Source organism: Seriola dumerili, unplaced genomic scaffold (genome assembly GCF_002260705.1).
Source record: "Seriola dumerili isolate Sdu_G_001 unplaced genomic scaffold, Sdu_1.0 BDQW01000621.1, whole genome shotgun sequence".
In the NCBI taxonomy this organism is placed as follows: domain Eukaryota; kingdom Metazoa; phylum Chordata; class Actinopteri; order Carangiformes; family Carangidae; genus Seriola; species Seriola dumerili.
In genome coordinates this window covers 624,987-640,407 of record NW_019174876.1, presented here as the reverse complement: position 1 = coordinate 640,407, position 15,421 = coordinate 624,987, and the positions used below count along the sequence as shown (strand labels likewise).

At 41.5% G+C, this 15,421-nt stretch overlaps 1 protein-coding gene across 2 annotated transcripts in view; it reads left to right on the top strand.

Annotated features, from left to right (window-relative positions):
• Positions 1-1,307: 1,307 nt before the first annotated feature.
• ube2o (ubiquitin conjugating enzyme E2 O) overlaps positions 1,308-15,421 on the top strand; it is a 38,048-nt gene continuing 23,934 nt past the window's right edge. For both annotated transcript variants that reach the window (XM_022765006.1, XM_022765007.1), the window contains exon 1: positions 1,308-2,114. In XM_022765006.1, coding sequence (XP_022620727.1) covers positions 1,515-2,114 — 600 coding nt within the window. In that variant the 5' untranslated portion in view covers positions 1,308-1,514. The remainder of the gene's footprint in view (positions 2,115-15,421) is intronic.

Sequence of the window (15,421 nt, the reverse complement as noted above, 5' to 3'; positions counted from 1 at the left end):
AGTACAAACACATTTATTGCTTTTCACTTTCACTACACACTTTTTTTTTTTTTACATCAGACACTTCATTCAAGACTTTTTCAAACTGTAAAACACACCTGAATTTCGCACCACCCACATACAGACCTGAAAACACTTATGAAGAAATTGAACACCACTCAGTCTGAGCCTTAGCGCTACATATAGACCTCAGGTAAGCTTCTGTGAGAACTTTGTGAACATGGAAGCAGTGAGAGGAAGAGGAAAACAGAGGGGAGGTGGAGGACGAGTACAAGAACAAAGAAGACTTGGCAATAGAAGGAAACATATTTCAGATGACATTACGGCCAGTTTGGTGGATCATGTCATAAATCATGGCCTGACAATGAGGGAGGCTGGGCAGAGGGTACAGCCCAACCTCAGTTGCTACATGGTAGCAGCTGTGCAGGTTTCAATTTGAGAGGAGCAGTGTTAGTGTGACAAATGTAATGACATAATTATCTGTTTTCTGAATATTTTCTATTTTTATGTCGTGTGATGCCTGTATAACAAAATTAAAAAAAGATATACAAATTTGTAAAGACAGCAGTGGGTCATGTTAAGTTCATCAGTGTGTTGTTGCTGCTTTGAAAGAGTAATTCAAATGGTGCATGTGTGTATCATATTGTGAAAGAGGATTGTCAGGTTTTTATTGCAGGGTTTCATTTTGACATAGAAGTAAGATGTTTAGCTCCAAGTGTTTAGTCTCATTTGGCTTGTGTGTAGAGTGTTGACACATTAAGCCAAATTCTGCAATAAGTGTGTAAGCAATCGCAAAAAACTGTAATAAAAACAGTCAGTGTATTCAAATGAGATTCATTCATTAAGTTACAGAGTGCACTGAAACCTTTTCAGACATATGTGCAGTCTTTAAAAATCAGAAAATGTGTTGACTTTGATACCAGTCAAAGAAAATGGAATTTATCTTGGTTTTATGTCTCCCCAAAGTTATACAATTTATTACCTCAAAACCTACAGTTTTCAATTTATAATGCCACATGGATAATAAGATATGAAATATATTCTATTGCTAAACTCATCATCTTATAGAAAGCAATTTCCCTATTTCATTTTCCTCAAGAATTAAACGTCCACGTAAGACACCTGTTTTCAGTCTCCACTACACAAGGTGTTTTTGAGTGGAAAGATGAAAGAACAAATTAATAAGAATGAACTTGTACATTGTTATTATTATTACTTATTATTGTCTTTGGTTTGATGTTTATATATATTGTTTATATATATATATATATATATATATGATATATATATGATACTCTTCACGACAAACACTTTCACTGTTGGGGAGATTAACTTACTATTAAGTCTGAGATTTACATGAAAACACAAAGAGTTGATTCAAATCTTGTAATTTGTCTTTCATTTGTCTTTTATCACAGATTTATTGAACATAAATTCCCGTATACCTGTCCAAAAGTTACCTGAACAGATTGTGGGTCACGCTGCCGCTTAGTGGTGAGATTGGGTACTGCCTGATGACGCTCCCACACTGCGCTAGTTACGTACAGCGCCGTTGCTGGTTATGCAGCTCTCCGTGGCGACGTAAACACGTGCACTTCGCTGCTTCCAGGTTACAGTTTTTTCATTCCACCGTCATCCTCGCGCTCCAGCATCACTCCCTGACAACAGCAGCGATGGCGGAGCCCGTAGCATCGGATGCGGCAGCAGCGGCAGCATCCCCGAGCCCGGGCCTCTCTCCCGCAGCCAGCCCGGGCTCAGAGCCTCCATCCATGGCTCTCTCTCCCACAGCGGATGGCTCCCAGCGGCTACTTTTCTCTCACGACCTGGTCTCCGGGCGGTATCGAGGCTCAGTTCGGTTTGGCCTCGTACGGATGATCCATGGTGAGGAGGATTTTAACTCAGACTCGGACCTCGACGATGGCGGAGGGAGACGCGGCGGTGGTGGTGGTGGTGGTGGAGGAGGAGGAGGAGGAGGCGGTGGCGGTGGTGGACGAAACCCGTGTGGTTCGGACACTGAGAGCGCTGTGGACACCCCGAGTCGGCCTCTCGGTAGGGGATTTGTCCGCGTCCAGTGGTACCCTGAAGGAGGAAAGCAGGACATCAGGGAGACAAAGGTACCACACCGCAGCTAATGTGTGAACTGTTTACACTGTGAGGGCTGCACTGTTTTCACTACCTGTTGTGTTTTTTTGAGTAGATAAGTCGACTGGCTAGCTACTCGGCGATCAGGTTCAACTAATCCGTCTGCCTTAAAACGCATAACCCAGCTCGCTAACTGGCTAGCATTCAAGCCCACATGCTAACTAGCAGTTTAGCTCATAGCCTCATGTCACTCAGCTGGTGCTGCCAGGCTAATCAGACTCGTCCCACCTGACTGCATCCAGCTTCTTACATCAGATATACCCGCCTGACTGGCCAGGTAGCTGCTTTCTGTCTGCACTATGGGTGTTACTACAGGCGTTGGCAGGTTCAGGTCCCTGCTAGCAACCTTATACCTTTTTGATTAGCTCATCTTTGAATCAGTCAAGTTCCTCAGCTGGGTGTGACTTGGCCTGAGACCAATCATTGTCAAAGACTTTATATGACAGAATAACTTCTGTTTATTTACATAACATATCATACCTGCCTGCATCCTATATTAAACCAGTCTGACCCGTCACCACAGTAACAGTGCTGGACACGAGGCGTAGAAAGTGCTCATCTGATTCGGTGTTAACTTGCGATCTGTCAGGCTTTCCATTAATGTCTGCAAATAACTCACAGCTGAAATCAGTCTTCAACACATTTTAGCAGAAAATTCATTTGCAGATATTTTTCATGTGAAAAATGACAAACATTTGCTGGTTCCAGTTTAGATGAGAAGATGAGCATTTGCTGCTTTTCTCTGTTGAATATCATAATCAATAGACTATATTTATTTATTGAGCTGTTGGTCAGATGAAACAAGACATTTGAATGCTTAAGGTTAGTTGAGGCTATAATCCACATAATTTCTGAATTCTGCCCAATTTCATTATTTTATAATTTCTAGAGAGGATTATTTTCATTATTGATTAATCATGTGGTTAAAATGTCGAAAATTACCAAAGCCTTAGCTGGCACCTACAACCTAACCCTGTTTTGTCCAACCAATAGTCCAAAACTGAACATATTAATCTAATTATCATATAAGACTCACAAACAAAGTAATGTCGATTACCGCAGCTTCTCAGGCCACAGATGTAGCACTTTACTTTGGTCACAAACCCATTGTTTTGCTAGTGCAAGTTTGGCAACTTTGATGAATTAACATCAAACATGAAAGGTACATATAATAGTATAAGTAAGAGTGTATAGAGTGTATAATTACTGGTAAAACCATCATCACATGCCTTGTTCCACGTAGAGACACGGTTGGCTGTACATTGTTGTTTGTGAGCGTTTCATTGAGCATGTTTTTCATTCTACAGCTGAATAATAAATGTGACTGTAATTGGGTAAGAAATGTGAAACCTGCTGACATGCAAATTCTCTAGCGCTTCTCTAGATTTCTCCTGGGCTTTGTGGAAAAGGGTCACAGAGTTTAGAGGAGGACTGGTCTGGAACAAGCTCATAGAAGCTCATTTAGAGACACAGGATGAGACCAGAAGAAGCCTGTTTTAGGGACTAATGTTACCTTGCTTTGTCCTCTTGACTCAATGAGTAAAGTTCTGGCCAGAGCAGCATTTAACCTTTGTCACAACAAAGACACTGTAAAACAATGACACCAATGTTTACACACCACGTGGGCTGTTAATGCTGTGTCATTACTAGTTTGTGTCCCTAAAGGATCTAGTGTGTGCTAGTGTGCAAGTGTATGGAGTTCACTCTGTGGTATTGTTTATGTAGTTTTGTTGTGGTGTCTGGGTGTGTACAACAATGTGATTTGTTGTATGCTTATCTGTGTACACCACATGTCATGGCTTCGTCTTAGTTGTGAGAGCATGGTGAAGATCCTATCAATTATTCATCATTACTTCCTGCAGTATGCAAAGTTGCATATCTTCAACATGATATTTCTACCTAATTTTGAGTTGTATTTATTATGCAGGCGGCATCTCAGCTAAAATGTTTTCTTTCTCAGGAGTGATAAATGGAGAGAAAACTGATGCTTAAAATCTGCCTCACTTTCTCTAGAGGTTAATAAAAACCTTTTTTTTTTGGGATTTTCACAGAGAAAGCTGGGATGTTGGTAGGACTTTAGCAGCAGTCATTAGGTGTAAATTATAAATGATTCAAGATGATTGGTTTAATATTCATAATTTCTTTGTTGCTTCGTCATTTTGCGTGGAAATTGAGCCGAGTGAGTTCCTTTACTGTTAACAGTTTATCGTTTTACCTCCTTTCATTTTCTCTGTCTTCTTGCTTAAAGAAGGAGGTGGCACCACACTGATTCATGAACACACACGTTTAACCTGTGTTTTTCATAACAACCTGGAATGTGCACCAGTTTTATTAGAAACAGAATTATACCAAACAGAGTAGCCAGCTTAAAGACGACGCATAATGCTATACTGATCCCCTCCACAGACCACTTGCGTTATTTTTGGGCAAGCTGATACAAAAGCCGCATGACCAAATGTGGCTGTTGGTGAAGTTTATCTGCATCTTTCAGGCTCCATAAAAACATTTACATCAATTCAGCACATGGCTACAACACAGGACACACCCCCATTGGAGATGTCTGTGTTAGGAACTCGGACAACAACACAAAAGGCAGTGCAAATTATGCTAGTGTTGCAAAGTACTATATGTTGTGAAAAAATTGTAATGTAAAATCCCATAACAGTCTTCACTGAATGAAAAATGTTGCTAAATAAGCAGTTACTTACGTAGAAGCAACTTCCTGTTTAAAGAAATGAAATACTGCCTTGGCAAGATGAGAGAATAATTATTCCCTATTTTTCAGTAAACCTATAGCTCACCACTGATTCTGAAAATGTTTTCGTAACAATCGAGGCCAATGGTGGCCATTTTAAATATCTTGCTATCACACTGGCTTTGCTTGCTGCATTAGCAATTTAATTTATATCAACAAAGGTAGACAAACTATACACTATAAACTACATCCCCATCTACAACACCCCTCTACAACAGTTTCAACACAGGAACATTATAGCCTTCATATTCACTGTTATGTGTACAAGCAAGTGAATGCATATCAATATAATTAGAGTTATAATAAAGTTTATGTGTATAGCACTTTTCAAAAAGTACTTAACACATAATAATGCTAATCACACTTTGATAGAGGCTTTGAACTATATCGCTCACTCCAGCATCTGTGTAAGTACAATGTATTTAAGTTTTTTTTTTTTAAGACTCCCCTTCATGTACAGAGACACGAGGGAAAAGACAATTATACTGTTGTTTCTCTACATTTTGAGCTGTTAACTTAACAATTAAACACACAGGCACACAACACACACAATGTTGGTATGTCATGTTGTTAGATAGAGCAAAGTACTGTACTGTCAGTGCACTGGCTGTTTGTAGTGAATTAACTGCAGAACTGCTTCCAAAATCAGATTTGCACAAGTTAACCACTTTGGATTAAGCCTGTATTAGCAACCTCCAAAGAGGGGTAGGGTGAAGTTACACCAGAAGCCGCGAAATGGGAACATGTGTGCATCTCACTACTTCACTCTAACACCACATTTTTTCTCCCTTCGAAAACTTGATTAGAAGGAGACATGGGGCTTCGATCTGCATCTCAGTGCAGGTATGAACAGGGATACATCATTTATTGTCAGCTGCACTGCTTGCACTTTAACTGGTTTAGTGGTAAGTCAGTCAGGAACACGGTATGTACAGTCTGATATTCTTGGAGTATACTGCTTTATTGTCTGATATTGGATGGTGTAGTCACTGTTTGTCCTCTTTTCTTTCTTTTTTTTTTGGACACCGTATAACTGTCACCTTCAGTGATATGATTCTGTTGCAAAAGTACACAAGGCCAGATGCTCTGATCTGAGCCTTCTGTGTCTTTTTAATAAGACGGTAATAGATACATAATCCTGTAAGGACAAAGAAAAGGATGCTGCCTCTGCATCGTCATTGATTGTGGAACAAGATGATTATTTTCCTCACTGACTTTAACTACTTACACTAGGTGCAAATTACTAGAAGGGCCAATGCTGTTCTTGACTCCACACGGATCTCAATTTCCACCTTGTACTATAAAAGAACAACTAAAGAGTTAAGACATGAATTAAATAACTGCAGTATATTTTATTGGATATATTTTGTAGGTCCTTCCAAGGATCATGTGAAGAAATGCCTAAAAGGTAAAAACAGATTCAACATCAGATGAATAGACTAACAGGACATTTGATTGCTAAAGGTATTGATGTAGAGGTGTGAACTGTTCTTTAACATGCATCATGCGTAGCCCAGGATTTTCTGTATTTCTGTGCATTGCAATGCTTTGGTTGCCATGGCACCCGATTTGATTTTTTTCCCCTGTCTTGTGGTTTTAGGTTCATTTTCAGTGATTTCTTTCTTTTATTACATTTTTTTGGAAGATAGTGATTTTGTTAATAATATAATTTTTTAAATTTAAAATCTAAAACTTTTGTGATTTGAAGGATAACATGCAATTTTTTTAACCCTCTGTAAGCATTAAAAACCAGAATACTGATTTTAACAATATGCTTTGTGTCAATGGCTTTTTTTTTGGCCTGCTTCAGTCTCCAGTCAGCATTACCAAACGCAGAGAGCCCTGTTGCTGCAGCACAACCTTGAAATTTCACGCACAGAAGTGCACTGCAGTAGGTACGTAGTGGTGGGACGCACCAAGGGAGCAGCAGTGCAGCACGTGCCTTAGATGTCTGGCTTTATCAGTCATTGGGTAGCGCAAACACTCATCAACACACTGCCAAGAACTCGTATGTATGGTATGACGATGCGTCAATTCTCATTTGCTGAGCTGTTAAGGTGGATGTCGGGGCAGAGAGGTCGACGTGAGCTGTGACGCCCTGGGAGCAACAGCTCTGTGACTGTTGGGGTGGAGTAGGAGGCTGGTGTTGTAATAATGATGACAGGGAGTGTGCAGCAGGACAGACTACTGCTGACTCTCCTGCAGAGAGAGAGGGTGAAGAGCAAGTAGTAGAGGGGAAGAGGGAAAAACAACTTTAAAGTGGATGGAAAAGATGGGAGAACAGGTGCTGAATACCAATGAAAAGTGTTACATGGATGTCAAAACCGTAAGGAGAAAGTAAAATGAAATGAAACAACAACAGTTTGGTACCAGATGGCTGTTATGATAATGTGTAGACTCTCAGTCCTTGAAATGGTAAGGTCCCACCTTCTGCTCTCTAATCCATTTCAATTTCCCAGCCCCTTGTGGCGTGCTGTCGTAGGATGAAATCATAGCTTTGCTGCTCTGCCCTGTTACAGTGCCCTCAGGTTTACAGTACTAAAGCTGTGCTTTCCCAAATACTGCCACCATCAGACTGATTTTATTTGTGTTTATTAAATTCCCATGGCTGCCTGCAGATTCTTGACCCCATTGTCAGTTTTGAAAAAAAACATGACTAGGCCAAAACCTAGTAGATGGCTGGGCCGCGTCGCAGGCTATTTGCATTCTGTCTGGTGTCAGCCGGTTTCAGCCCTTTTATCTGTTTGCATCTCTCCTACTCTCTGTGCTCACAGATACAGTATTTTAATATGGTTGAATTTCCAATAAAGTTCTGTCTCATGTCTTTCTATTTCTGTTGTCAGAAAACAGAACATGTATGAAATAGTGACTGTAACGCAGCCCAGTAAGACTACATGTTAACTTCCAAGCCATTTCCAAGCTGCTGCTGCTCAAATCCAGATTTTATAACCGCAACATTGTCTGACTAAATCACCAAACACATAAGTTAAAGATAAAGACTGTGCTGTGATTTGTCACTCAGAGAGAAAATTAGAAGTGACAGAACACTAGGGTGTTTTAACTCCGTTCTCTTTATGGTCCACTTCAGCTCTGATGAAGCCTCAGTCCTCTTTCTGTTAACACTATAGTTCCTCTGGTGCTTCTGTTCGTAGTAGACAGTTGCCGTTTAATGTTTAATGTGTTTGTTCTGTATCTGGAGAAGTACAATAATTATTTCCTTGGAACAAACATCCTTGTCCAACAGTCTTGCTGCCGTTACAAGCGGCCATGGTTCCTTCTATATGTTTTTTCAAGCATCCAAGTGCAATAACATGTGATCTGTCTATGGCAGGGATAAAATACAATGGCAAAAGTCAAAGCAAACCTGGAGTGCTTTATGTTCACAGCGCACAGGTTAAGCAGAGGCGGTCTCAGCGAACCGAACTGTTAACTTCAAAGGGTTAGGTTAGGGTTCACGTGTTGGCAACACTGAAGGCTGTAAAACACCACCCTAATAGAAACTGTTTACCCAATTGATTTTTGAAAGAGCAACAGCCAATGGGGAAACTCCAACTCTGTCTCATGGCATTTGGCTGACCAATGGTGGAATCACTCACTCAATCACTCAGTCAGTCACAGTCGCGATTATAGGGCTGGCCCTGCTGTTGAGGTCCAGCCAAAGTGCTGATAGCCTTTATTTTGGTTTTAGAGACACCACCTGCTCAACCAGTTAGGTTTTAAAAGCAACCAGGGTGAGGGAAGCTTTTGTGTACAGCTCAGTAGACCAGACACAGTACAGCATATAGCCAAAGAAAAGATGAGGTTCTTTAAAAAGGTGGCGTTGCAGAGTGTTTATATGTGTTGTTGTATGACTCCCACACCCTCCCCCCTGTAACCTTAGCATGGAAATGCATGATGTCATACATTACCCATCAATCTCTTTGGCGCTTGGTTTTATTTCCACTGGAGGAAAATCTTTGTGAAGTCAAACAGTTCTACATATATTGCTTCTGTAAAAGTGAAAATGGTCATTCTGCATTGCACATTGTTTGCAAAGGCAGTCAGTCACATTTCCTGACTTCAAGGTTCCCTGTTGATAATATTTTGGAAACTCTAAATTAAATACAAGTGGTAGGAAGAGAGAGAGAAAGAGCACTGCAGGTGCTTGATGCTCTGACAGCAGGGTGACTCCCAATCTGTCAGCCTGGTCCTGCCCCCTACACATGTCCATCCAACTGCAGATGCCTGGTCACAGCCTCATTGACCTACAGAATAGAAACACTTCTGTCCTATAAGGGTTGTCTGCTGAATTACATTCAAGTCGCTTCACTACACAGATTTCTTTCAGCATCCTCTGCTACCATGCATCTTCAGATTATGATCACAGAAATGGTTTTCACTCCTCTCCAGCCCTCGGCTTTTCCAAAAGCATTTTAGCTGCAAGATTACTAAGCACTTGGAAAGAGATCATCTTACTGCTAAAATGCTTTTAACACACAAGGCCAAAATTAGTTTTTGTAGAATTACTGATTCTTCTGCCACACAGTTGGAGGCATGGAGTTTGACCCAAAGAAGTGTCTTTTTAAGAATAATATTACAAAGACTAAACTGAAATACCCTCTGACTCCAGTCATATATTCTCACCCTGATCAAGTTATAGATTAATGTTTTGTGTGTAGTGTGAAGTGGCTACAGCAGTTCCCTACTGATCAGACTAGAGTGATTACATTAGTGATTTCTGTTTATTTAGTCTACACGTGCTAATTAACTCAGCCACTAAAGTATTTATCCTGTCAGATTCAATATGCACACTTTTATTTTTCAAATAATCGTACTGATCTTGTGTGTGCTTGTGTTAACCTGCCACATTGCACATGGCGTTTGATTAGAAATGATGATACACTAAGGTGCTTTTCATGACAGTCTGCACTGGATATTTCAAACTGCACATTCTGCTCCAAATTTGCAGCATTGACACCCTCAGATGAGCTTATGATTGTTGATATGCATCCTTCAGTGTTTGCTCAGGAGCCGTCTGCAGGTGCTCAAGGTAGGCTGGCAGACGTTGGTGTAATCTGGGACATCACGCTGTATCCAAGGCCCGCCCAACAACGCTTTGGTGCGCCAGAGCCTTAGTTATGGTTTTGAGCAGGTGCCAGGCAGGCCCAGGCACACACACACACACATACACACACACACACACACACACACACACACACACACACACACACACACACACACACACACACACAAACTGCCAAATGTACACCCTTCACAGGCGCTGGGCATCAGGTTTTGTCACCAGCCATTGAGTTATTACTACACGCTTCCTCTAAAAACAAGAATAACGGCTCTACAGCAGCGCTACACCTGGTGAACAACATGTATTCAAACTGCAAGCGTTTCATGTTTTTTTTTTTATTCTCTGTATAATAAATAATGAAGCAAATTTGGTTTGTTATTGACTTTAAATCATGTTATTGAGCTGACCTGCTGTCTAGATCGAATTGTGTGAGAAAGTTGGCTAGCAAGAAAAGACAAAGTGAAACTGTTCTGATTGTTTCAGTTCACATGTTATTGATGGACCATTCATTAATATTATATCATAATACCTAACAGCAGTTCATTAATGTACTGGTTGCTTTAACCTTTGCTTTACATTTGATATGTGAAATTAAACAGAGGTGCTTTTTTTTGCATATTTAGAATTTTTTTCTTTTTATTTAGATTTACATTGCCCAGTTTTTCGCCTCTGCTTCTCTAACAGACCGCAAACTCTGTAGGTGCTAAATTTGAGGGTGACTCTGCACCTAGTATGTCGTCATATTCCTCGTTGTCTTATACTTCAGTGCCCTCTCAGGCAGTTGAGATTGTGTGCCTGTCATCAGACAATGAGCCAGTGTGCCAGAGGATGTCACCCTGAGATGAGATGATGAGCCTGCTCAGCAGGTGAAGGAAGAGGCGCAATAGCAGAAAGAGGGGAGATGAAATACGTTTTTTAGCCTTTTAGCCCTCTCTCTTGGGGCTCAAGGCTTTTATAGTGAAACTAACTTGTTGTCCAAGTGAGAAATGGGACAAGGTGTGAACCTGATGTGCTCTCTGTGCACTTGCCACCACATTTATCCTCTTTTTTCCGTTATCCTCCTTCCCTTCTCAGCAATCCAATCCAATTTTTCTCTGTCCCTCCTCTTCTATCACATTACCATCACCTTCTTCCTTCTTTAATCTCCATTCTTCCCCCGTCCTTTCTGTCATATCACTTTTTGTCTCCTTCCATCCATTTTTCACGCAACTTTAAGTCTTCAACCGTTAAGCGGTGTGTTCATGTCCTTCCTAAAAAAAATAGATTAATGGTATAGCATTCTGCATCTAAAAACCTCCTCCTTCACATGTCATTAAAGTAACCATGTCCAAGATGTGATGGTTTCAAGGTATTGTGATAAGTTACTTTTAAAATCATTAAATATAGCTGATTGTTATTTTTAGGTTGTTGACAGTGGAGTTTTTTCCGTGTTGTCTACCCGTGTTGCGTGACACACATCTGTGACTCCATATTGGACAATCCAACCCTGCTAATGCATTCCCACATGTATCACTTGTAATTACCATTTGGAGGATGATGTCAGCAGTTTGTATTTCCTGTAAATCTGATATGACTGGGACACAACATAACATTTCTCTCCTCCTTTTCAACCCTCATCTTTTCCCCTCCCTAATGTGCTCCTCCCTTAACCTCAGTCTTCTCTTTTCCCTGTCCTTTCACTCCCCCTCCCTGCTCCATCTCCCCTCCCCCTGCTTCCCTGCTCCCTCGTCTTCCTCCCCCGCCAGCTCCACCTTTTCCTCCATCCTACCCTCTCTCCATCACTACTGTGTTCACCTCAAACCTTCTCTTATTTCTCTTTTACCCTGTTTCCTCTTTCATCCTTTCCTAACCCATCCTGTAAACCAACTCCTCCTAACTGATGTCGTCCAGCTCCTGCCCTGAGATAATGGATCCCATATGATCCTTTATTTCTCTCTCTGTATAGACCACACACACACACACACACACACACACACAGGAATAGACAGACTCTGAAGTGACTTGCTTAGCTGCTGGAGCCTGCACCCATCCCACCAGCCATCTTTCCTCCCATCTCTTCTCTCTCTCTCTCTCTCTCTCTCTCTCCCTCCCTCCCTCCCTCCCTCCCTCATCCTCTCATCCTCCCTTTTTCCTCTGCAGTGTTGGCCCTGCCCAGTGGGGAGACTGTCTGCTCTCTCTCTACCCCTTCTAACTTCCCCTCCTTTTTCTGTCTCACTATCTGCTGTGTTTGCTGCGCTCTTGTCTATTTCTGGCTCTTGCTTTTGCTTCGTTTCCTCACTCTCTCGATCTCTCTCTCCTGGGATCTGTCTCAATCTCCCACTTTTTGGGCTGCCTGCCGTCTCCTCTGTGCCTTGTGCACTGCTCATCTTCATTTTCTCCCCGTCACATGCTGTCTACCTCTCCCTGTACCCTCCTCCCCTGCGCACTTTCTCCCCTCACTTTTTCCATCTATTTTGTTCATCTTCATGATTGACTCCCTTGAGTATCCTTCATCCCATCCTCAATGTCCTACTCTATTTCTCCATCTTCTCAGCCTCTTTGTGACCGCATCTTTTCCCCTCTGATTTCATATTCTGCTTGTTTATGCTCTTCCTCCTCCTCCTAATGTACAGCTCTCTTTGTCCTGCAGCCCTTATTGCTTTCCTGCCCTTCCTGTATCTTTTCTCCATTGGTCCTTTTTTGTTTAATCTCTCAAACTACTCAATAAGGAGACTGTTCTATAATAGATACTGTGTGTTATTAGTTCCCTCGTCTTTCCCCTGTGGTCTCCGTGGGTAAAAGGCCTTGTGCCTGCTCTCATTTTAATAGAGCTGTGCACCCTTCCTGTGCGTCCCAATCAATAGCCTTCAGTCAGACAGCACTGTCCTGCAGCCGTGAGGCGAAGGTATGAGGGTGTGAGGATTGATTGATGATTCAGTTGTTTATAGCCACATCAACCAAGGCTTGATTTGGATTTAAGTTTTTGTTCCTCACATTTAAGGAAACACACCTATATCTCATTTTATTTTTGTATAAATTTAGATGGCAGTGTACCAAGAAAGGATATAGGACATATCTTTATTTATTTATTTATTTATTTATCCTACTGAAATAATCATTAAGGTTGCCATCTTTGCTTAGTCATTGTCTAGTGTGACAACCACACTCTCCATTTTGTTTAGGAAGTGCAGCAGTTCTCCTGGCCGGTAAGAGAGCAGGAGGTGGGTGCTTTAACATGAGCAAACCAATACACACATGCCTTACAGGTTTGTTAATGAGTATTGTCTTTGTAGCTGTGTATATAACCATATTTTTTGTGTTTAGGGCACAGTGAGCATACAGATGGACAGCAGAGAAGAGAATTGTTGTGCGGTGGTTTAGAAAGATTTCTTTGGATGCTATGATACTTGTTTTACAGCCACCTTTCAAGTATACAAGGTGTGAGTGTTCGATCCTTGTGACAGATTTTGAGTGTATGACTTGAAGTAACCGGCTTGTCCCCATCATGTGGGCCTACAAAGGCTCTGGAGTGTTGGGTGGGGGAGCAGAAACTGCTGCCATGGTGAGTTAAAATGGTTAGTGGCTTAACAACAGCATACATTTTGTTAAACATTTTCCTGTCATTACCTCTGTCACTGGTGTTGCACTCACTGCAGCAAAGTAGAATTCTTTTTTTGATGCTACTTGTTGGGTATTATTTCACCATGCTGTTAAAAAAGAAGGATATAAGCAATTAGTGTTTCCTGAATGAGTGAACCCCAGGAGTCTCGGGATTTTGTATGTTTAAATTCAATCAGATTTAAATCTGTGTCTCTCCCCACTCTTCATAGAGATGAATGGGGAGCAAAATCTGATGTCACTGCATAAGAGCCCTACAAAAAAAAGCTAGTTTAGGATATTGCCCAGAAAAAATTGATTCTGTTCCCAAAGAATCAACAGGACTCAACAGAGTAGAGGGTGTGGATCTAGGAAGCCTCTCTTATAACGCCTTGCATACAGTAAATGTCTGCTCTCCTCTTGGAAAACAATAACAAAATAATTATCAATTCCCTAAATCCCAAGTTGCGTAGCAGAACCACAATTTGCTGGAGGCTGAAGGCTGAGATGCAGGATGTAGTGTTGCATGATGACTGCACCTTTGTTATTACTGATCGATATTTAACAGCATCTGTGGGTGGAATTTCACTTATAAGATATACATAGAGTAGAGGGAGGTGTGTGTGTGTGTGTGAAAAGAGAAATACAGTATGTGCACCCGTTACTATTGAATCCATTTGACTTCCTCTTGTGCTTGTGGATCAGATGGCTTGTTAGAATAGAAATGAGACAGAAGTCAGGACGAGAAAGCCTGGTGGTGTAAACTGACTGTCAGAGTGGAGAACAGGCGTGGCCCTGAGCTGCAGTCCTCTGCAGTGTCTCTTTCTCCCCCTCTTCCTCCTCCTTGTGCAGCACCTAAATAATGCTTGTGTTAATTAGGCCAGGAAGTCAAAGCAGATACTGTCCCCTATCAATTCTTGTAATCAGCCCGGCCCCTTCTACCTTATCAGCCTCGATTGAGAAGTAGCAGAGGTTGTCTTCTATCCCCCCCCCCCCCCCCCCCCCAACACACACACACCACACACACACACACACACACACACACCAATACACATCCATTCATGGAAATGGGCATGTCTTTTCCTTTTGTTGTCTGACTCCGTACCAACCACCACCTTAACTCCTCTCTTCTCATCATCTACATGAGCCATAGCAACAGTCAGCTGCTTTGTTGTAACCTAGCTGCCTAGATATCTGATCATTTTGCAGTGCGCTTTTGCATTAATGCAGTGAGTATGTGTGACTGAGGATGCATGGCAAATCAGGATTTAAGTCCAGTTTTAATGAGGGCTATGCTCTGTATAGAGTATACTTGAGTCTGAGGCTGAAGATGTCGGTGAAGAAATGCATCTCTGCAGCTTTAGTGTGGGCATGTGTTGTTTTTAAGCGAACCTCATGTGTTTTAAGACACAGCTTTGGTTTCAAGGTGTCTCATTGAGATATGTACTTAACATGAGTAAAATAGAGAAGCCTCCCTGCCCTGCCAGACGACAGGCATCTTCTTCATTTGCAGATTGTACAAAGTGATGACTTTCTCCCTTTCCTCTGATATCAAAGGCCTTTTCTCAAATAAAAGGTCACCGGATTGCTCAGTGTTTTTCAGGTTTGACACTTAAAACACAGACATTTTAAATCTTTAGTACTTTTGTATTGACTGGACCCTGGACATCGGTATTCCCCTTACATTATGTTTTGGTATCAGAAACCTAGATAACCCCTTAACTTGGATAGATAATCCCTTATTGATAAGCCCAAATACCATGGCATGTAAACACCCCATGTAGGATTCTCATCATTATCTACCATCGGGGCAGGTGCTTCCTCAGCTTCAGTTGGGTTAGTTACTTAAGTTTCGTGAAAAAAAAATGTGAGGATATTGATTGTTT